Genomic DNA, 24,218 nt, shown 5'->3' on the forward strand with positions numbered 1-24,218 from the left:
CTGTACGTGGCCCACCATGTAAAATCTGTATGACATCCTTGATGTACACATTTCCCATGTTCATAACAAAATACAAATAAATGATGTTGTCTCAAGACTATTGCACAGTATTGTATTTTGGAAAAAAAAAATCTAGATCTATTTTATGGTCAGGCCCTTTTGATAGGCATCAGTGTGAGACAATTAAAAAAAAGATACTCAGATATTGATTTTAGCACTTTCTCAGTTTTATTTTCAGTTCATCAAGCATTGGTTACTGTATGTCAAGAACAGTGACAACCACAGATCATCACTGATGTTAATGCTGCTACTAATTAAAACAAACTATACAGCGAGTTCAAATCACGCTTGTCATTCTTTATCAGTGGCCTCTGTTAAGCAGAACCTTGTAGAGTTTCACAAAATGTAACTTTGATCATTTAATGGAACAAATAGATTCTGTGAGCAGATATCACTTCATAAATTCATAGGCAGCATCATAAAACGGTGTATTTTATTCCCCTTTTGGTCAAAGACAAAAAAAAAAAGGAAGATATTTACAGGAAAAAGAAAACAATCATCACTCATGAGATGCTATTTTTGCCAAAACATCATTATTAAAAATTAAAAAAAGGGGAAAAAGAAATATGAAACCTAACAGGGTAGATGCACCCAAAACAACCCTTACACACAAGTAGTTCAAAAGATATATAGATGTATATATATGTATTTATCCATATATATTCTGTATATATGCTTCTCTACAAAAAACAAGTTTACTCTTTATACGAGTAAATACATTCTACTCTACAATCACCATAACAACTGTGTACATTCCCAACCAAAAGACTTCATTTATCAGGAGGACGATGGACGTGAACAATCCATGAATTATGCCCAGGAAGTATGCAACAACATGCTTGATGTGACTGCAGTGCTGTATATGTATGTGTGTATGCATGCGTCTGCATGTGGGTGTGTTAATACATACCCCATCGCCCCACCCTCTGACATAAACGCACACACCCAGAGAAAATGATCTGTTCTGCAGTTAGTCTGTGCCTAAGCAGTGGAAACATAATCCAGGATCTATTTCTGCAGCTCTGCAGAGTTTCAGAATCACTTGCAGATGGACTTTCCGGGTCTTCCTACGGCACTTCTCTCGTTGCTTCCAGACAAATTTAGCATGATCCCCAGATTTAAACCCCAACTTTCTGTGCTAATGCAAGAGTAAGCAAGACAGGTTTTCTTTCAGATTTACACACAGGAGAGCATTCGTTTCCCCCCTTCTTTCCTGACATTTCATAACTGTCTAGACAGATCACATCTCTCACTTCTGAGACTGCAGGATGATCAGATTTGTGCAGCAAAGGCTTCGTAGTCTTTGGTGTGTAGATGAATCCCATCGTGTAGTAAAAAAAAAAAACCCTCCTTGTTTTCCAAAGGCATTCATGCATTTTCCTTTTTGACCTGGCAGGAGGAGAAGAGGGGCCTTTGGGAAACATGGCTATATCTCCAGATATAAACGGGGAGCAAAATCTCTCCGATCTCTTAAACCATTGAACCTATCTCAGAATTTAAACACTCAAAGCTCCTGCATGTGTTGCCACTTTTTGGAGACAACACTCTTTCTTCTTTTCTTCTGATAGCTTAATTTATCACACAGGTAACTGCCATTTCAACAAAAAAGCAATGTATGTGCAGTGCTACAGACAGCCTAGTATAAAGCACTAATAAATGGAGCAGGTGTGGGTGTGTTTTCTCAGCTATACATGGCTCATATCCTAATGTACAAACAAGGTCCAACCACTTGTGTGACTCACATAGTTCACAAATACTCAATCCATGGAGCAAAGAGTGTCATGTCGACTCAGTGCGCTTGGCTGTTATTGTCGGTAAAAGCTGAAATATTTACACATTTGAGTACATGTGTGCTTCTGTGTGTGTGTGTTTGTCTTGTTGCATACACGTGCGTGTCAGGTAGCCCTGAGTACAATGCGTGAGTGTATTGCTCGTGCGTCTTTTGTGCTTTTTAGATTTACAGGTGTAGTTTTTGTTGAACGCCCACCAGAGGCAGTGTAGATGTAGAATAACAGGGATGTGTCTGTGTGCTGCTGTTTACTCGTTTATAGTGATCTTGGGGACTACTAGAGTAGTAATGACATCCATCAGTGGGACTGGAATCCAGAAAAGACAACCAGTATGTTCTAAAACATTATTCACACATTTCTTTTCAAGCCGCTCATAAGTGTTGTATTTTTTGTTTCCAGAAAAAACACGTCACTGCAATATTTTCTATTCTGAGACACTTTGGTGGAGTACGGCTGGTTTTGTTACTGACCTAATAAAAGAGGAAGATATCTAGTCAGTTCATCAGTCAGCCTCCCTTCAATCTCTCAATATACTATATTTAAGTATATTTCGATTTTTTTCCTCTTTCTTCTTATTTTTCTCTCTCTCTTGATAATTTCTTTTAAATCCCCAAACAACTTGGATACTTGGAGTATATTTTCTCAGCTGAAACATCAAGCAGATTTCTCATCTCCTAGATTACTAAGAAAACTGATGCTTTTAGATATGGTGGTATCATTTAGGAGACAGCAGCTCCCTCCCCAACAAATAAAAAATACTGCTGACTGGAGGAGCCACTGCCTGCACATTCCCGCCAAGCTGCCTGTGCCAGGTTTAGACTGACCCGCTTTCTCTGTGCTCTCAACCTCGCCACCCTTCGTCTGAATACGGTTGTCCGGCCAACAGACTAAAAGGACTGGGTCAGTAGTCAGGGTGACTCCTCCAATGTGTCTGTACAGTCTGAGGGGAAATGAAAAGGTTGCTCACTGAGGTATGACTGTCTGCCTTATTAATGTGGGCCATCTGGAGAGTGAGAAAGGGGCAGAGAGGGGGAGATGAAGGCAGGGCAGGGAGGAGGGCAAGAAATTCTCAGCTGATAGAGGTCTGTTTCCACACAGCTAACCTCAAAGTTATTCACCTCCACGTGAATTTCACATGTAAATGAAAAGTAAGAGCAAAGCCTGCTCTAAACTTTATTCTACACTTTTAGAGATCAAACAAGAGCAGCTCTCTTCTTTAATGGAAAACCACTATAAAAAGATTGAAAAGCAAGAAACAGTCATTCACAGCACAGACCCACAGTCAATTAATAAACCGAGATCTAGTTTGTGTGAGACATCTTAACTTAATTGTGCTCCATGTCAGAGCAGTAATATTTACTCTTGTAAAGCCAGGCTGTCATTAGGATTTCAAACAACTGTAAATGAAAGTTTGAAGATTTAATAACTGTATATTACAGATTATAGACACATTATGGGAACAGGAAGTACACAACAGCCTCCATTTTGCTACTCGACCTCTCAGTCGCACGACAATTATCACCATCCTTGCAAAAATTGTCAAGTTCTTTTCATTTTCAGCGTAGTAATGTCAAAAAAATCTCACTCTAATTCGGCTTATTGTTTAGAAACGCTGACTTTAGAGTCATGCTGTGTCTATCGGCTTTTTCTCAGATGTCTTTTTTTTGTTGAATCAAAGCCAGCAGAAACACAGGAGATCAAACTTGCGCCCAGATCAAGGCGAATGTGAGGAGAATCAAAGGTTTTTGATGCACATCTTGTAGCTTCTGCTGACTGGTTCTACTAAAGGTTAAAAATAAGAAAGAACAGCGATAAAAAAAAAACCTCCAAAACCATGTGAGAAACAAAAAAACCCCAAACATCATGCACAGCAACGGCGATTTACATTTTGTGTTGTGGGCAAGATCCCTTGTACAGATCAGCCATCAATGAAAAGTCTTAAACTATCGAACATATTGATCACATACACACTAATTAAGTCAGATACATGATGAAATGTGGTTTGGGGGTGAAAGTGGTTTGCAAAGTGGCCTGCAGAGGTGCACAAGCCACACAAGCCTAGAGACAGGCAACCTTCCATAGATAGGGAAACGTGTGTATTGAGTGAATGGTTGACGACCACTGCCCGGTGAAATCGATCACAGACAGAGTGACGTACTGAAAACCTCCTTTTAATTCGTCACTAACAGGTTGCCTATAATTTGCGTGCAGAAGCAGATTTGTCCGCAAACACTCAACTGACTGCTGTCCAAGCGGTAGTGAACATGAAGTAAGTGTCATGTAAACTGAAAAAGGGGAGAGGTTCATCTGCAACCAAAGCAACCATAAGCCACGGGGTCATTTACCAGTCTCTAGGTCTGAGTGACTACAGCCTCAAACAGTGAAGTTTACATGAGATTAACCACTGGCTGTGTATAACCAGCAGACGTGGGCTGGCACTGATATCAGCTGATCTGGACGGATTGTGCTTAATTTGATGCCGCAAAATCAAATCCACACAAAATCTGATTGAACTGCTTTAGAATTTACAGTTACCTAAACTGCCAGTAACTTTATGACATAAATTTACAATGTGCTATAACAGTAGTACTACACAATCAACTACTCAAAATTTTGGGATGACATGAAAAGCTAATTTGCCTTCCTTTACTGTAGAATTATGTCAAAAGTTTGTGGTCATTGACCTGGTCATCTTAGCCTCAATATTTAGAGACACATGGCTATGACCGTATCCACAGATTGAACTTTTTCTTCCCTTATACAACCGAGCTGAACACCAAATGCGAATCTGATACTTAAATTATTTTCAGGTAAGGTAACATGAGGCCAAAGACAGCTTTGACACTACTAACTACGTTCATGTACAACGATGATTAAACTGCATTCTCAGTCCAAACTCCTGATGACCCAAATCACATTGTGTGAAAAAACTGTCCCAAAAATTAATTTGTATTGTATCTTTCCCAACCTGTAAGATGTTAATGTGATTTCGCTACCAGCAGCATCACTTTCAGCAGAGAACAGCCACAGAGAGCCGGAGGAAACAATGTGTGTGAATGTGTGTGTCTGCAGAAAGAAGAAACAGTGAAGTGCCAGTGAGCTGTGCTTTTGGTCCCTATAAGGCTTGCGGGACGGAGCTGATGTGTGATCTGTGCCGAGGTGGTGGTGTGTCCATTAATGGAAGAGGGAGGAGCGTGTACATCCAAGCATACACATACTGTAACAACAGTATTCCCTGCCAGCAATGAGACTATAGAAAATGTGCTTTCTGACAGGAATAGTGTGCGTTTGTCTGTGTCAGTGTGTGGTTATAAGTGTGTTCAGTAGCGAGCACCTCTGGTCCGGGCAGTGTAAACAAACCTCGGGCAGCAGAGAGCGTGCTCAGAAAGGCTCAGAAAGACATCAAAGATAGAGGAAAAGTAGGAAGGAAGGAAAGAAGGAAGCATTATTATTCTAACAGCACAGGTTATAGGAATACCAAAGATAATATTGCCTCTCCTAGAACTAGCTTCAATTGCTCAGTGTATATAAAATTGGAAGAAAGCTATACTGTGATATTACAGTTACATTACACTTTATAATTCTAAAATAATTTATAACAACAATAGTTATATTTTATAGAGTATTTACATAAATACATCATCATATACTAATATTGTCAACACGTTGTTATAGAAATACACCATACATATATGTGTGTGTGTATATATATGTTATATTATAGCCACACGCACACATACATTGAATATACAATCAAAATAAGCTATTGCAATGCTGTGTTGGGTAAAACTTTGTTGGACATTCACATCTTCTCAAGTAAATAAGTAAGCTCAAAGAGAGGAGTTCAGGTGTATTGCTATAAGAAAGACCAGCCCAGCCCTGCACAGTCACAGCTGAACGTTTCTCGTAAAATCCGAGTATTGCTTGTTGTAAAGTCGCTCTCCTCTGAGGAGATGATCTGGGTGAAGAGACGAGGAAACAGAAAGAGGTGCTTTGTGCCTCTCGGTCGATGGTTCAGATAGTTTCTGCCTTTTCTTTTTTTCTCAGGAAGAAAGTTTCGTCAGTAGACTGATCAAACTGAAACCGTTCTGAATGTGTGAATCCATCAGCTGTGATTCAAAGGCAGCCCGCATTAGACGGAGAAACAGATGGGCATGTGTGCAGCCAGGTAAGTGTGAAGAGCGCCTCCAACAATGTGCTGCCTCTAGAAGTCAGAGAAGAGATCCTGTGGACCCAGATGAATGATAAAAGGAGCGATGGTGCGCGGCTGGTAGAAAGGATTGTCAATAAATAGACCACCTGCAGTGACGAAGATCAGAGAAAAAGGAAGATTGATTAATTAGTACACTTTTTTATAGTGGTATATAAGTATATAAACTATATGAGTGTATTTAAAATAGCGCAGAATGTAGAAATGTGTGTAGAAATGTCCTGTATATTAAATTAAAGCAATAGTCAAAACACTTTGGGAAATATTCTTAATGGCTTTTTTGGAATATAAGAAGATGAGAAGATCAATGCCGCTTGTCTAATGAATATGACGATGCATCCAAAGGACACTTAGTTTAGCAAAAATACTAGAAACAGGGGGAAACAGCGAGCCTCTCTCTGTCCAAAAATAATAAAATCCATCTAGGGGCACCAGGAAGACTAATAGTTGCACTTTTAGTTTATTTAACACACTGTGCTAAATTGTGTTATTGGGATCTGTAATACCTCTCGTGGCTGTGGAGCTGATTTTTCAGAAGAAAACTGGTCGCTTTAGAAGAAATGTACATTTTCCAGTCAGAACATTAAAAGAAGTGTCTAGTTAAAGGTCTGTCTCACTGGGTCGGACCATCGTGATAGGACAGAAAGACAATGTGCCTTATTACACAGCAAAAACTGCTGAGGAAAGGCTCGGGGAACACAACAAAGAACCCAAGCTTTTAATTCAGGCTGCACAGTCCAAGAACAAGCCTGATCCTTGGTGGCACCACCCTGCAACCAGACTCAAAGGGTTGTCTGCACCTCTGTAAAGGTGCACAGAGTAAGACACTAAATCATGATAATTTAGTTTCTGCTGCTTTAATTTCAGCCACATTTCTACAATGCGAGCTCCTGAGCTTAGCTTGGCTAGCTTTTCCCCTGCTTACAATCTTTATGCTAAACTAATGCAGCTTAAAGTGCAACAAAGCCATAAAACATATTTCCCTAAATATTAAAACCAGTAAATATTCTCTATGGGTCTTTGGGTCTTTATGCATTGAAATAATATCAACCTGAACAAAAAGAATAAGAGAAAAAAAACAAACAAACACAAAATGGAAGAAGTGGTAATAGTGTTCAATCGTGTAAGATTGAAGTTAAGGTCTCAGAAGGACAGAGATTATTTAAGGGCTTTAAAACAACTCAGAGGAGCTCAACCAACCATTGGACAAGACATTGGGTCCTCTCATCCAATGGCTGCGCCTCATAGCCGTAACCATGGAGACGTCCTCGAAGGGGGGTGTGGTTATCACTTGCTGGTTGGATGACCAAGACGTGGTTGAAGGGCCACGTGCAGAACTCTGTCTCGATTGGCACTCTTTGACTGGTGTGTTGATGGAATAAGCTTGAGTTTCACCTTCACTGCACTCTATTTACATTGAGCCATTTTCCTCTTAGTTATTATTTGTAAAGACTGTTTTTTTCTTTACAGTCATCTTACAGAGGATAGTTTTAAGCCCAGGTTTTAGTGGTATTATTGGTGCTGGTGCTTAGCATCGAGGGAAAAAAAAAAAGAGCAAACACAACAAACCATACTGACAATGACACTGAAAATTATGAAACAACGACATGAAAATGCTAACGGTGAAGTATGATTTCATTTGCATGCTTTTGATTATGTAAATGTCTGTGATCAACATGAATTTTTGATGGAGCTACAACTCGAATGTCAGGCAAAGATGAAAAACACTGATTTAAATGTCTGTGCAGAACATATTAAGTTTATTATTTGTAGGATGATTTATGCTAGTGAGGTCCTCTTAAGCAATGTCAGTATTCTTCTGTTGCAAAAGACTGCCGTTATCTCACATTACAACAAATGCAATACTGTAGGCGTTAACTCTGAGAGCTGCGGGAAACCTGCCGAATATTAATTCCACATGCAGTAATGAGATCGTGCAGCTGAATGCAAGATGGAGGATCTAACAAGGGCGTTCTAAATTCATCATTTGTCGTCTTTGTCTTTTTCTCTGAGTAATCTTTAAGCTGAAGGTCAAAGAGATGAATTGAGAGGTGACGAGGTACTGAAATTCAATATTTGCAAATGCATGAGCTTGGAATATTAACAGTACTAGTACTATTTATAGGTTTAATAGTGTAGGTTTTATAGTACTATTTGCAGGTTTGAAAAAAGATAGGTAAATCTGTCTACGTTAGGTGACATAAGTACAAATCCAGTCCAAACAGAACCAAAGAGGAAGGTGCTACTCTATTAAGTTCCTTCGTAGCTGAAAGCCTTTAAATGAGATATACAACAGGAGCTGTTCAGCTTTTATTGAAGATAAACTTTATTTTGCAGCATTGATGATTTATTCCTATACATCTTTCACACCACTCACATTATTTTCTTTGTACACAGAATATGTGTGATGTGTGTGTCATATTGCAAAGGATATCATCGTCTTTAGCAAGGAAAGAACAAAATAACAAAAGGCTATATATATATATATATATATATATATATCGATAGAAATATGGATCGATAGATATATTACTATTTAGACTCATAGAATGAGGTAACAATTCACAGTACAAATCCTTCAAGTTTTTAAATGTTTTTATATCTTAAGAACTTAAAACCTGCAGGGTTTTTAATATTCATAAAAGTTTTTGGAACCAAAAACAATATAAAATAAGCAAAAAAGCACTTTTACAAATCTTCAGCTCAAGTCCTTAATCCTTTCCCCTTCGTCATACTGTAAAAAAGAAAAAGAAAAAAAAAACTGTCTCCCTTCTACAGAAAACCTAGGTGCATTTTGGTATGGCGTGTCTCTTATGCTAAAAGAAGTGGTAGTGGGGGACGGGGTAGGCGGGCACTTTCATGACAGGCAACAGAAGCATTCTCTTGGGCAAACCTAGAGGGGAGACATGAGAAGAGCATAGCTCTGCATGAGTTCTGGGGAACAAATAACCAATGCTCACTATGCTAAGAGCATGTCCATCAAATACCCGTCACACTAGACAAGCAGGTTCCCAGAGGTAGAAGTGTAACTGCGTGAGAAAAAGCAGGAATGTATGCACACGAGGTGACAGCCTTTATTAGTAGTTTACCACAGAAGACAAAGCGGGAGTTAAAAAGAAAAGCTAAAGTTTAATTTTAATTCTGTTAATTTGGTCTATTTGAGTCAATTTAAAAGCGTTGATTCCACAATCCCGTTATTTATTATGATTTGGAATATGGTGACCAGCAGGGCCTTTAGACAATCAGACTGGATTTTCCTAGATTTTTTCACACTATCACACAATCACACTAGTGTGTGCACTGGTAATGTTAATAATGATGATCAAGGCTTTAAAATTAGGAATGAAGGGGTAAAATAAAGAGAAAGAATCAATTGAAAAATAGGTAATGAATCAGAAGCTGGTGCTTGCATTGTTCCGTAACTGACACTGTAGTAATAAATCTAACAGCTTATGGAATAATCAGAAGATAGATGGCCTAAAGTAAGTGTGGCCTTAGATTGAGTGGAGCTACACTATCAGGCTGCATCAAGGCCTGTTAGAGGGGAAATATTTTTGAACAGCGAGGAGACACAAGTGACTTTGGGGTTGCGTCAGGAAGGTCATCCGGCGTAAAAATCTGCCAAATCAAACACGCAGAGCTACCTGCTGTGGCGACCCCCTGCGAATAAGTGAGCAGCCAAAAGTTGCTTTTTATTTTTTTTACCTGTTATTCTTGCAGAGCTATTTTTTTTCAGGGTCCCAGAATACAAGTGCAGAGATAGAGACCAAAACACTAAAGAGACATCAAACGTTGTGCTGTTGCAAATTGTGTGGATGAAACATTTCGTGTCTATATTTTTATCTAGTTCAATGCATATTTTTAATCTCCACTGAACTTCCTACTTACTTGTGGGAAGGTTCAGAGTAAGTTCAAGGTCAGGACTAGTTATACAAGCCAGGATACGTGACATGTTCGGATGAGTAACGGGTCAAAGGTGCACACAATATGCAGCAATTTATGTGCTTCCACAGAACATGCAGGGCATTTAATAGCCTAGTTATACACTACTGTTTTTCAGTTGCTTAGTATGAGGCCAGCTACTGATGTATTGTTTTGGTAAACAATAACTATTTGAAAACGCCAGCAAAGGCAGACTATTTTAGCAAGGAAAGGTGTTGCACTAACATGTAAAAAAACCCAGTTGAAACTGCCTGGGAACTAACACTGGGTTCCAGCTTTCATAAACATATAACTGAGGTGGATTTCATTTTCAGGGATGTTGGGTTCTCAGGGGGTTGTTACAAATCTGCCTGGGGCCCTCAAGGTAGTTTCTTCTAGCACATAAGACCCTTTCAAACTAGGCTGTAAGATGGACGGCGAGGCCTCCTAGTACTACATGTAAAGTCCCACTGCACAGGACTCACTCTGTTGAGGTAAATATGTGTATATAAATACCTATGCTATTGAAGGTCAAGTATAAGTATATATTATGTCCTGAGAACAAGAAAACAGTGTAGCAGCAGTCCTACTGATGGAAAGCTGGTGTGTATCTTAAAAGTACTGGCAAAAAAAAAAATTGGAACTCGTTCTATTCCTTCTGCTAATCTAAACAGAAATGTGGATGATGGCTCTACGAACAGGGCTCAGGTTAATAAAAGGTTAATAAAAGTCAAGAAACAAGGTAACTATTCAAATATTTTTTTTAGTTTTCTACTCTTTTGCATTTAAACTATTTGAAGGCAATGCCGGAAGATGTGTTGATATAAACACAATCAGGATTGTTTTTTGGATGATTTTAGATGAAAGCCTGAAACAGACGACAGCACTCTGTGCTGATAGAGCAGCAGTCCAACCATAAGAGATGAGGGTGTAAGAGGCAACAGGCAGATTAACACATAAGGACTGAGTGGACAATTAGCCAAAGCACAGATCTGATTGTAGAAAGACAACAAAGAGATTAAATGTTAAACGCTAAAACTTGGATCTTAAAGGGTCAAGATTTTAAAATCATTTTGAGAAAAGAGAAGAAATGGATATAAAAAGCAGTCGAGGACAAGGGCTGTAAGTGTAAACCTACTGAAGATTCATTAATTTACCCACAAATGGCTAGAGAGAGAGAGAGAGAGAGAGAGAGAGAGAGAGAGAGAGAGAGATGGAGGGAGGTTACAGATGGAAAAAGGAGGCTTGAGCTGATGAGGAGTGGACGCGAAGAGGCACGTACCGTACGCAGGAGCAGCTGCTGCAGCAGGGCTGTAGCCATACGGTGTCCCAAAGCCTGTTGGGAAAGAGGTTACAAGGTCTAATTCAATTCTGCACTTGTTAAATCCAAAACTAACACACATTTCAGCTTTTGTGTAACTTCAGATGACTATTTTGGCCACTTTGAATTCTAGCAGACAGCTATGGGTTTAAAGTTTGAGACCTAAGTAGATGCTGTACTCCTCAAGCATAATGAAGATAAATCTTGCAGTGGTTTTTATGCTACACAGTTTATCTGCTCTCAACAAATTACTGCTATCCCCTTTTCTATAGGTGATTGTAGGGTATTTGTGATATTTTGCAATACAGCTACAGGGAAATGCATGGGGGTTTTTTTAACCACAGGAAAATAAGTGAGCGGCCTAAAGCAGAGGAAAATGTCAGAATTTTAAGGCCAAGAAAAAAAGAAAATGCCAGATCTGCAGAAACTGTCATGTCAAATAAAAAATATAATATAAAATACAGTTTAGCCAAGAAATTCTGTACAGTGGTAAAATGGGAAATCGGCAAGCTTGGGAACAGAGATTTGAGTTAAAAACCATGTCCAGTATAATGTGATGTGCATTTTTCGAAGAAGAAAAATTAAGATTAAGATGCAAAATGTTAAGTGTGCTAGTTGTGTATTATTGATTATCTAAAAACAACAAATGCAACATTTACAGTGTTGCAAACTGGTGACTTTTTCTTTTGTCACATAACAAGACACAAAATCCCTTCACTACCTGGAGTGACATATCCAGGTGCAGCTGCACTGACGAAGGCTCCTCTTGCTAGGGCCGCTCTTCCTCTTCCTCTGGCAACCTGAGCTGCTACTGCTGAGGCTGCTGCTGCTGCTGCCAGGGCTCCTTTGGTCTGAACACAGGCAGAGTACACATATTAACAATCACAATGCCAAGATCAGAAGCTGGCCATAAAGCTAGATAGATGTGTGTTTGAACCGCATGAATGCAGTGGCACTGTAAGAACATATCAAATCAAACATGCATGTAACACTGACAATATTCTAATGCATTTGGGTCTCATTTTTTAGAGATCTATATGGGAAATAGCGTTATTGACAACATAAGCGGAAGAGGGGTGATCTCATAAAAGTACTGATCTGTTAAACTTGTTAAATCAGTCTAAACAAAGTGTTATTGATTACTGATAGAGGAACACATTGGGCAAACTCTCCAACTGCTTTTTGATCAGAAATAGAGTATAACAGTAATGCAAAATAGGACAGAAAGACTGGTTTAATAGTTTATTGTTATTTCAGTGTAAATGCACATACTACAGAGTTAATCAGGGACTTCTGTGTCAGGGTTGTGCTGCATAAGTGTGTCTCTCCTTACTTGAGGCAATAACTTCTTCTTCTTGTTTGCAGCTGCGTTGGGACCAGAGAAGAGTTTTTCCAGAGCTGCTAGGGCAGCGCTGGCCTTTGCTACCTTTTTGTTGGGGCCTGCCCCACGAAATTTCTGCCCGTCGACCTCCACCTAACATGCACACAAATATTCACAGAAATGTGTTTTATGCTTAAGGAAAAACAAAAACATACTACATTTTGGACCTGTAGTGATTTATTAACAATTAATTCTCTCTTATTTTATTGATGTAGGTCTTTCTATGGGTATTCACACTTTTTATAGTACAAATCTGTTAGAGCTAAAAATCGCACAATGTGGGCCAAAGGCAACGTTTTTTGAAGTCATCAGTGAGTCAGTCAGCGAGTCTTGCTGAACAGGACGGCTTGTTTAAGGATGCCCTGCTGTCAAGCAGGCCTGCTAATCAATCAGCAGAGCGATGGAGCAACCAGGCATGTCGGAAAACAAACCACCCCACTGACTCTACCGGGTGATGAGCCTGTTTCTGGTTGTGTACAATACTGCGCACAAGGCTTGAGACCTCATTTCTTTATACATGTATTTTGATAGGAAATAAGTGCACTGATTTATTGAAACGTGCAAACACAAATAGAAATATAATATATATGGTAAAAACTGAATTTTTACAATTCTAACAAGATGAAAGCCAGTATTTGGTATGACCACATTTTTTTTAACACAGCCTGACCTGGGACACCGGCATTCCTTACTGGGTTGAGCAGACAACCCATATGCCATAAGGCTAATGCATATACATAGATACAACTATATATGGATTTATAAAACTGGACTCACTGAAAATGACTGAAAAAGCAGGCAATGTTCAAAGGCAACTTCTTTTTTTTAAACTTTTGCTTTTGACAAGATCCGTAACAAAAACATTTTTCTCTCACCTCCATAACAAAGCGTTTATCGTGGCTGCCTCCACTCTCAGAGATGAGCTCATATTTGAGGCCTCTTCTCTTCTCGTTTAGCTCCATGACAGGATTCTTTCCACTCGCTGTCAGTATGGGACCCTGAGTTCGCACCTGGAGAGTGAAAAGGTATTAAAGTAACTTAATTTAAAAGTGGGTTCATTTATTTATAAAATAACAAATATGACAGTTAACATGGGAGATGACACATGGTATGAAAATGTCAGTGATTTAGGTGCGTTTCATGTTAAACCACACTGACTTCCTATTATGCTTCAGTAGCTCAAATCAAATCAAATTTTACCAGATTAAAAAAAAGCATTTGAACTAAGCGTGTGCTTTCATTTGTTGACACACACTTCTCATTCCCTACCTCAAGTGTGTTGGAACTGTCCGAGGAGTGTGTTGGGTTATTGCTAGTGTGCGAGGAGGTCTCGCTCTTCCCCTCACTGTCCGACTTCTCGTCTGAACTCATGGGGTCCAGGTCTGAGTCAAATCCAGTCGGGTAGCCCATTGCCTGGAGAACCTTGAGATCGAAGGCAAGGAAGTAAAAATAAAGGTAGGAAAGGAAGGAAAAAGGCAAGCAAAGACACCTAAAAGAGCTAATATGCATTAAAGCAACAAAATAAAAAATAAAACCTTTAAAGTGACTAATCAAACAATCTTACATTGCTTTTGCAATATGAACATGATTTCTGATGAACTCACTTATGTTCCTTTACGTCAGATCACTTCATTCTGAGAAGACTGCATTAGTGTAATCAGGCAAAAAAGATTGAATTAAAGAAGCATGCTGAGAATCTATTTCAACTTTCTTCTTGAGGCAGGAATACTGCAGTATTAATGGCTCAGTTGTACAATGGTTGGCTGATTTGAGTATCATATCACTTTAATGTAAGTTCTTTACAAGACAGCAGCACACAGACAGGGAGAGGAGAAGGGAGGGAAGGACGTTGATTGTGTCACAGCTGGTCAACCAGCCCCTATAGTAAGAGTATATGTGAGAGAGCGAGAGCAGGAGGTAAAGAAACTGAAGGCGAAAAAGAGAGATCAAAAGGTGAACACATGAGAGAAAGGAAGTGAGCAAGAAGGAGAACAGAAAAGAAGGAGAGGTGGGGAGAAATAGCCTTTTATGGGAATGGAGCGGACAGCGGATTATCCCAGCTCGGTGCTCTGGAGAGCCTCTTTGTTCACAACCACTTTGGGATTACATGGATTTGCCCACCTCCATCTTTCCTCGCACACACAAACACATCAGCAGGTATATGTAGGCAAAAACATATTTGTAGCCATACAGGTTTGGCGTCAGCTGGAACTTATGAAATTTTTCAGGGAGCCAACTGAAATTACCTCCTTGAGGCCTCAGGCTACTGCCAACCTGCCAAGTTGGAGTTTAAATCCGTGCTCGTCCAGACTCATATGACATGTGGCCTGAAGACTTGAATAGGTGGTCCCCAAAAATTAGTGTCACTATTTCAGCATTTGATCAAATGTAAAATGTGTTCACAATCTAAATCTTCTGCTCCTCAGTTATGGAACTGAATAATGGCAAAGGTGTTGTTGAGTGGCAATTTTGAGGTCACAGTGACCTTTAGCCAGTTCATCCTTGAGTCCAAGTGAATGCTTATGTCAGACATTAGGTCACAGCAACCGCGAGAGGCATTAGAAATTATTAAGACTATTTTTTACTGTTCTCTATATGTTATTTTATCCATCCATTTTCTTCCTAGTGGTGATGCTGGAGCCTATTCCAGCTGCCATGTGGTGGGAGGAGATATGCACCTTAGACACAATGCCAGTCTGCCACAGGGTTAACATATAGAGATATAGACATCCCCCGCGCTCACATTCACACCTGTGGCCATGCAACTGCTAAAGAGAAAGACAGCAGCCAGCAAGTTGAACTCAGACCCTTCTTGCTGTGAGGCTACATTTCTAACCAACCATGTTTAAAAAATATATAGACACAAATGTAATCAAACACAGAAATCAAGCTTACCTTGACTGCAACGTGAAGCTTTGCAGTCTTCTTAGAGGATCCAGAGGCTTCGTAAACTGTTCCATCTAGGTCCACAGACATGGTGAAGACTGGAGCATGAACCGGCCCTGACTGGGACAGCAGGCGGTACTGCAGCCCTGGCCGGATCTGGTTCAGCCGCATCAGGGCATTCATTGGTTGGTTGGAGTCTATGGCTTTACTGTCCAGGACTAAGGCCAAAAACAGGTAAGAGAGAGTAATAGTAAGACATAAAGCAAACCAGGGTACATTTAATAACTGTAATGCAAAAGTTATAAAAGCTGAAATTGGACAGAGTAGAGAAAAATCAGGGTAATTTGTAATGTTTTTCAGCATTCTGCCAAGTTGTTTTTATGAGGAATAAAGGTGCCTTTAATCACTTTCCTCCTTTTTGCCAATATATAGAAATGCCTCTTTGCCTCGATTAGCTGTGGTTCATCTTCTCCTTGTACAAAGAAAATGCTAGGAATGGTTGGGTGGCCTACTAAAATGTCAACAATCAATAGCATCGATGTGTCTCAGAGGAATGAAAAAGAGAGGAAGGGAGCAACAAAAGAGAGACAAGGTGAAGATAAGTGAGGCTTCTCAGTAGATAAAATCATGAAAATCGAATGATGAAAGAACATACTTTGAATCATACGCACCGTTAGGCTTTAAAATATAACAAGCAGACTACAATATTAGATTTGTCTTCCTCCTTGTACCTTTTCTTAGATTCCTCTTCATCTTCTTGATGAGGTCCTTGTCATCCATTGCTCCATCATCATATGGCCTCTTCAAACCTAACCCTAAAATCAAGAGACACAGATAAACACAGAGAGAATTACTAATTAATCACTAACTACAAGAGATGTCTATGTCAACTCACACATGTGGCACTTGTGTATGACAAAAACACACAAAGGCAATGTCACAGAGAACAAACGATGCAAGAGAACAAGCACAGGACGGATGAACACACAGAGAAGATAAACAGAGCCGACAGGCAGACCAGCAAACAGTCAAACAATGAGGAAGACATACCAGATCGTGCCCTACGTGCACCTTAATCCATAAATGCTTTTTCCATGTCAGCATCAAAATTTCAAAAGGCCCGATTCGATTTTCCACGAAAGTCACTTTGGCTATGTGCCAGCTCAAGATCTTATGAGATTTCTGTGAGTCTCTCTTTTTCCTGCAGAAAGCATGCACAACCTAAAGCAATTTCACTAAAGCTAAAATCCTTAGTGTGGCACTGGAGACAGGGTCAGTAAAAAATGTATATAACATAGCTACATCACTGAAGCTAGTTTTATTATGATTAATATGTCAGCCTTTCTGATGATGCTGGCAGTGCTACAGAAGTGCATAGAAAACACATAATACACCCAGAAAGGTCATGACAAGTGTGAGCAGACAGCCAAGGCCTTGTCTGATCTAGAACTGGATGGACAGGCAGAGCAGCAATAGGGAATAAAAAAAGATACACACCTTCTTTATCAGACCACGGATATTTCTGCGATGGTTTATTTGAGGGAAGAGGCTCCATCTCTAACACCTTGTAGATCTGTCCGAACGCCATGAGCCTGAGAGCATGCTGTTGAACACAAATCACACACCATACACAAAAAGAAAGATGATGAAGGCTGAGAAACGCATTTGAAATGAGACAGATTGGATGTCAACAGAGGCACAGCGTGCAGTATTTAAGATGTTTACTAGCATTATAAAACATTATTAAATTATTTTAAAAACAGTATAAAACATTAAAAAGGATGCAACTGGTGGTCTAAATAAAGAGAGTCAAAATATCCTACAATATTTAACTTATGTACAGCCTAGAGTCGATAAACACATGTAAGAAGCTCCTTCACTCTTTACACTGTGATAACTCACAGCACGTCTGTGCTGTTTGCTATATCCTGAATATCTGAGACAGAAGAACTGTTCCGATGAGGAGTCACATATTCTGCTGATGCAACAATCTTAACCTCGAGAAAATTAACTTAAACAACAATGGACATTTTGTACTTAAGTGAATCTGCAATACATAGGAGTATAAAGCTGGATAATGCATGGGCAAACTTCTAAATATACAATTTAAAAAAAACCTCAAAACACTTTCTTATCTTGCACCACACAGCACCAAAACTGTACCCAAATTCAGCCATAATGACTCATTTGTCTTTATGTTAACTTATCATGCTCAGTGTCTTACATGCATCCCCATTCTACACAAACAGATAACCAAATGGCACATAGAGACTCTGCTAATATAAATCTATTAGGGGGGTAGAGTGTCTCAGATATTAATGACACCTGGTGCAGCTCATTGACAGAACAGCTCTCTCTCTCCTATCTGCTCTTGTATCTGCTCCAATGCAATTATCCCCATTGACATTCCAGCCTCGTCCAGGCTGCCTTCAAAAGGAAATGGACGGCAAGATTCACTAAGCCACGAGGCTCAGAGGCTGCCCTGCTCGCTCGAGTGTGTGTGTCAAAGGACATGACGGCACACGCACACATACACACACACAAATACCACACGCGCATAAATACTGTCCTCGAGGTGTCAGAGATGGATTTATGGCTTGCAATGGCAATAGCTTCCTACACCAATCATTAAAATGCGGCACCACACAGCTCTTTCTGGTGACTGAATGTAAGTGTGTGTGTGTGTGTGCTCGCAGAATGAGTGGTTGGGGCAGCAATGAGGTCTTCCTGTCTTGCTAATGGGCATATTGCTGAGTGATTCCCACAAACTGCCAGCTCAGGGCAAGAAGCACTGGGTGATAGCAATGCCATAGTTAAACTACATTGTACGTGTGTACCTGTGCACTGAAGGTAATGTCCTCAGCCTGCTGGTCAGTCATGCTGGCGAGTGTGTTTGTTGGCTCTTTCTCACACGGGTCGTGTAAACCTGGGCCTCCTGGGGGAAGTGACAGTAGATGACACACAGACATGCTAAGTCAGTCATTGTCACTTTCTGTGCCGACGGTGCAGCTCAGCAGCATTTAATTGGGCATGACTTTAAAAGAGACAGTGAAAATCTTAGAATTAAAATGAATGGAGAAAAACATCTTGTAGGTAAATAAACATTCACCTTCTAGTGTGGCATACATTTCCCTTTGAATTAAAATAGGTTATTTTTTATTTGCAGTTTGTTAAACTTCCACTCTTCCACTTTTAAATAGCTCCTTTCAGTCCTTCAAAGTAGGCACTTGAAAAGCACCAGTCCGAGAGGAGAACACTGGTTTTCGATCCAAAGTAAATTAGCTTTATTCAAAGACAATTTTACCCAGTGATGCAGAACACTTTGCAAAGAAGCCATTAAGCTAGCTCTAATTAAGATGCTTCCATAATGATGACCTGCTTCAGACAGCTGTGCTCTGCTGGGTCATTTATAATGTCTCGACCTCTCTTAAAAACAGCTCAAAAATGTGTCAAGCAGAGCTGTGATATATCTCCTCATCTACCCACATTAAGAACTTTATTTAGCTCTCCTCGTAAGAAATGCCAGAAAACTGTATGAAAATACATCCTCATCTACTCAAATCTTTGCAGTCACTAAGGCCACGTTCACACTGCAGGACTTAATGTTCAATTCCAATTTTTTAATCAAATCCGATTTTTGTGACAGCAAACGCGCTCTAGTGTGAACCCTCAAAGCGGCCCGCATGCGCAAAAGAAGACTTCACACACAACGCGCTCTGTTTAGACCCAGACCAAACAGTATTGTTTGACTGATGGCCTTAATATAAAGACTTGTTTCGGACTTTACGTTTCCCAATTTTGCCTTAAGTTATAAAGTTATTTTGTTATTTACATATGGCCTAATAATTATCCTTATTGCTGTTTTAGAGAGGAGCGGTGCTTCAAAGGATAGTTGCAGATTTCTGTCAGAATCTGCAGATTATACAGTACAAATAAAATGTTCACGTTTCTCCAACGTTGTCTTCCCAACAGTTTCTCTAACATCTACAGTGGATGGTCAGGAAGCGTTCACGATGTCTTCTCGGGCGCTTCTCCGGCACTGGTAATTGGCGTCTGTCTTGTGTCAGTGATGTAAAAGATGGATTTAATGCGACTTGACCGTTCAAACAGCAGTCGCTTTCTAAAACATCAGATATGTATCGGATTCAGTACCACATACGAAAGTGACACAGATCGGATTTGAAAATATCGGACTTGTGCTGTTCACACTGTCATACCATGATCGGATATGGGTCACATGGGGTCAAAAAAGTCGGATTTGATGGGCTTTCGCCTGCAGTGTGAATGTAGCCAAATTCCTTCATGAATACACCCCACCAAGTACCTGGGAGCAGTATGCCTGAGGCCAGACACTCCATGACTCTGCGCAGCGCTTCTCCTGCCCCAAGGGGTCTGTTGCAGGTGGCAATGGCTTTCTCACAGATAAGCTCCAAGGGCTGTGAAAAAAGTTGACATAAAAACAGAGTTCAAACTGAGCATGGGGAAGAAGGTTGATTTAGGTGATTGTGAATGTGGCATGGTTGGTGATGCTAGACAGACTGGTCTAAGTATTTCAGAAACTGATGATCTACTGGGGTTTCTCCACACAACCATCTGTAAACTTTAAAGAAATGGGCTTGGCTGGGCTTGTTGATGTCAGAGAATGGTCGGACTGCTTTAAGCTGATAGAAAGGGAATGCAAAATAACCAATTTTTACAACTGAGATATGCACAAAAGTGTCTCTGAATGCACAACACTCTGAATTTTGGAGCAGATGGGCTCCAGCCGCAGGAACTTGATGCCACCCTTGTTAGGTAAGAACAGAAAATTGAGGCTATAGTTTGTATGGGATCTCCAAAAATTAGACCACAGAATATAAGAAAAAAGTGTGGCCGACAAATCTGCTGCTATTGTGTGATGTATTATGAAGGAGCATGAAGGTCACATTAAGAAACAAAAATATTATTGTTAATGTGGAGAATAAAGTCAAAATTTCCAGATTAAACTCAACATATTGTTTTTAGAAAAAAGTCAAAATGTAGAGATTTAAGTGAAACAACTACTAGGGCTGATATAAGCTTTACAAAATGCCTCGCGTAGATGAGTTTGTGAAACAACTTTCTCCCCCAGTTTTTCCTTCTGACTAGATGTAGCTTTCTGCACCATCTTTTCAACATTTATCACCACATTGTGCTTATGTGCTAAAAGAGAAACAGTTTTCATGTCACTAAGACTGAGTGTGAAGTGCAATGTCAATAGCGTATCTACAAAAGGCATATTGCAGAGGGTGTAGCAGCTGTGGCAGTTCTTTGACTTGAAACAACAGCTTTAATCGCTGCATTTTGACTTTTTTCTCAAAATATTATTTCAACTTTATTCTCAAAATGAACACTAACATTTTTTTCTTTATGTGACCCCAATACTCTGTCATACAGTATGGACTGATATCTCTGAGAAATGTTTCCAGCACCTTGCCATGAATACTTAAATCAGTTCTGAATGGAAAAAGGGGGTCCAACCTGGCATTAGCAAGGTGTACATATTAAAGTGTCCAGTGAGTGTATTTAAACCATCTACACAAGTAGCTCAATTTGTAACCTGTTTCATTTACATACATTGCCTAGTTTTTAATCATAAAACACATGATTTACAGATGATAAGTAGTTGAACACAGGAGCAACAAGGCGAACACAACACTCACCCATCCCTTCAGAGGTTCCCAGATGGGATGTCTATTGCACATATCCCTTAGTATCCTGAGAACGATAACGCAGGACTTGAGTCCGTTCACTCGAGCCTGAGATGGTGGAAGGAAAAGACAGAGGGAGGCAAAGAGGAAGATTAAAGGAGAGGAGAAAAGGGAACAAACTGAGTATAGGAGCAGTGGTATTTGTTCAAACACATACAGGCTACCGCCTGCAGAAAATCACAAAGCCACAGTCAAAAGGAAGCGACTGGATCTTTCTAAAACTCTGCGTCGCGAAAGATGTTCAATTAGTTTACTGAACATATATGTTTATTATTATTTCTTCTTATTATTATTTTTTTCTTTGTGTTTTGTGTTTGTCTCTAGAATATACACAGGCTACCACTATTTTCTTTTGTTTCCTCTTCTTTCTTTTTGCCAATAAGGTAAATGAGTCGGGAGATAGATGGGAAGGGGTATGGAAGGAGAATTGAAGGGAAGCACTGACATGTTGTACGGAGCAGGCAGGTTCACATAATTGCCAAAAAGAAAAACAAGTATCAACCATTGCTTTTGTAGCCCTACGATACTTTTTTACAAAAAACTTTTAATCTTACCCTTTTCCAGTTCTACACTAAACTTTTGGAGCAGGTATGTATAAAGTGGCTTTTTTTGCCATGATGTTGCAAAACAACATCCTGCAAACTGGAAATGCAAATTAGAGGACAAAAGAAAACATTAGTGCATTTGCATTTGTTCTAACATACACATTCAATTTTACTATTTTAGTAAAATCAGTACATTTACACTCCCTGGGTGTGCATAACAGGCAGTATAGTTCTATCTGACTATTCTCTCTGGGTGAGTCGTCAGGCTACAATAAGCATCGGGCACGAAGACAGGAAGTGAGTGGGTGCCGACCTGGAACCACTTGGCGTGTCGCAGCGCTGCCAGGGCCAACAGACATCTGTGTCTATCCAGCACCTCCCCCTCCTCCTCCTCCTCAGCCTCCACTCTCTGCGCAGCAGCACCCAACACTGCCACAAAACAATAACAACCCAATATAGAGAACGTAAAACACACACACGTCAGCTTTGAGTGTGTGTGTTTGAGTGTTGCGCGCGTGAATGTACGCAGACACACCCGAAGTCGTGTGTGTGAGCATACATACACACACACATGCATGGATATTTTTGGTACATACAAGGTGCTTTTCATGCCATAAAGTTGCTCTCTCCTTGTACAAAGTGCTCACTCGCTGCACGGATTACAGATCCGCAATGGATGCGCATCAAGGGCTCCTCACTCTTTAAATGGAGTGCCATTTTCAACACTAGGATGAGTCAAATGTGTGTTGACTGCACCACATATTATCATAAATTTACTGTCCATCCTAGAAAGAGATGTGTTGAAAATTGCACAAGCTACTGAATAGCGGTTTAGTATTTTAAATCCACTCAGTGGCTAAAAAAAACATCAGAGCAACCAATGTTACAAAGGAAGAGACAACTTTGTGGGATGGAGAGCCCCCCCCCCCCCCCCCCCCCCCCCACAGACATACACAAAACAAATACCTAAGGAGTGTTTGATTTACTGTGTGTGAGCACAGTTGGAGCATATCGAGTCATTTTTATTGTGCCCAGCAATGTAAATCAATCTCTCCTTTATGTATTTGACAAGGATTTTATTTATTTTGATCCAGTCTGCACCAGGCAGGAGTCAAAATAGCAGTTTTGTTTGTCTTCTGCATTACTTAAGGTGCACTTGATTTTCACAGGCTCATAGAGAAAATGATGGTGCAGAGAAAGCAATTCAACAACCTGTCTGGGCAAACACAGAATCAAGCGCTCCTAAAGTAGAACTGAAAAGGAAAAGAAAAAAAAATCTAAGATAGTTTGACCCAGTCTGAGACAAACACAACACAAGAGGGATCAAGGCAGGGTTTAGTCAGAGCATCATGGTTGGTAAAAGTAGAGCATTATACTTTTATATGTAAGCATTTGATTCATGCTGCCCTACACACAGGGCTGGCTGGGTTAGTGCAGCTTCAACTGGCCTGCTACTCGAGAAACAGCACAAAGTCAGTGATATGCACGGCAAGCTGAATCAAACGCAGCTGTGTATGAATGAATGCCGTTACATGGGGTTTCCAAAGAAGGTTTTATTGTGCGCGGGACCAACTGGAGATAAAATAAAACACATTAAAGAGCCCTTTGGGGCTCTACGAAAACACAACTAGGTAAATATTTTCCTCATCAGTCTCCCATAAAAAGAAAATCCTAGCCTCGAGAGGCATTAATTTTAAATGTCAAATGCGTCCGATGCGTGCCGGAGTGAAAGCATTTATCTTGCGTTATAAAATGCAGTGTAGCGTTTCCTGACAATGGCATGCCTTAGTGTGCAATCTATGTTTCAGTGTGACGTGTCCTGGTAAATCCTAAGGTCTGTCAGACTGGGCCCAGCTGTGTGTTGGACAGCTCAGCTACTAGCAGATCATTAGTCTTTCTCCTCTCGCTTGTCCTCCCACTGTTCTCTCAATCAGCGCTCTTCTTTTATCATTATCTCTCTCTGGATTACCCTTTATAACTGAGTACAGAGGGAGATTTTTTTTAAAAAAAGGAGTGAACCCCCCCACCTTTACCACACAAAGCAAGTGAGCTGCATCAGTGAGTAAAACACACACATGCATGCAAAACATGTGCATATCTTCAATAAAATATTTATCTGTAGCATAAAAATGTAACTTGTCAAATGTATAAAATTAACCCTACTAACATTAACCCCAATTCCCAAATGGGATTAAAGTGACTGGAAAATACTGTATAAATGATCACCTGTTATCAGCTGAGAAGACATAATTCACCGTCTAACATTTCAGCTAGAGCTTATGGAAACAATCTGCATTCGTGGAAACATGGAAAGTTTTTGTTAACAATTTTTTTTAGGGATAATTAATCTCCCTAATATTTTGCTAATCATTTCC

The 24,218-nt window shown here is 40.0% G+C and overlaps 1 protein-coding gene across 5 annotated transcripts in view; it reads right to left on the bottom strand.

Annotated features, from left to right (window-relative positions):
- Positions 1 to 217: 217 nt before the first annotated feature.
- Positions 218 to 24,218, bottom strand: part of strbp (spermatid perinuclear RNA binding protein) — an 89,005-nt gene continuing 65,004 nt past the window's right edge. For 4 of the 5 annotated variants that reach the window (XM_006795540.3, XM_006795541.2, XM_006795539.3 and 1 more), the window contains exons 7-19: positions 22,157 to 22,272; positions 21,251 to 21,346; positions 19,894 to 20,005; positions 18,407 to 18,504; positions 17,067 to 17,172; positions 16,301 to 16,384; positions 15,579 to 15,787; positions 13,953 to 14,105; positions 13,559 to 13,693; positions 12,636 to 12,776; positions 12,024 to 12,153; positions 11,264 to 11,317; positions 218 to 6,149 (exon numbers count right to left, since the gene is read on the bottom strand). In XM_006795540.3, coding sequence (XP_006795603.2) covers positions 6,055 to 6,149; positions 11,264 to 11,317; positions 12,024 to 12,153; positions 12,636 to 12,776; positions 13,559 to 13,693; positions 13,953 to 14,105; positions 15,579 to 15,787; positions 16,301 to 16,384; positions 17,067 to 17,172; positions 18,407 to 18,504; positions 19,894 to 20,005; positions 21,251 to 21,346; positions 22,157 to 22,272 — 1,529 coding nt within the window. In that variant the 3' untranslated portion in view covers positions 218 to 6,054. Of the gene's footprint in view, positions 6,150 to 8,323; positions 8,954 to 11,263; positions 11,318 to 12,023; positions 12,154 to 12,635; positions 12,777 to 13,558; positions 13,694 to 13,952; positions 14,106 to 15,578; positions 15,788 to 16,300; positions 16,385 to 17,066; positions 17,173 to 18,406; positions 18,505 to 19,893; positions 20,006 to 21,250; positions 21,347 to 22,156; positions 22,273 to 24,218 lie in introns of those variants that run through there. The other variant, XM_006795542.3, reaches the window with a different exon arrangement.

This window comes from Neolamprologus brichardi, chromosome 7 (assembly GCF_056152115.1).
Source record: "Neolamprologus brichardi isolate AB-2024 chromosome 7, ASM5615211v1, whole genome shotgun sequence".
Taxonomy (NCBI): Eukaryota; Metazoa; Chordata; class Actinopteri; order Cichliformes; family Cichlidae; genus Neolamprologus; species Neolamprologus brichardi.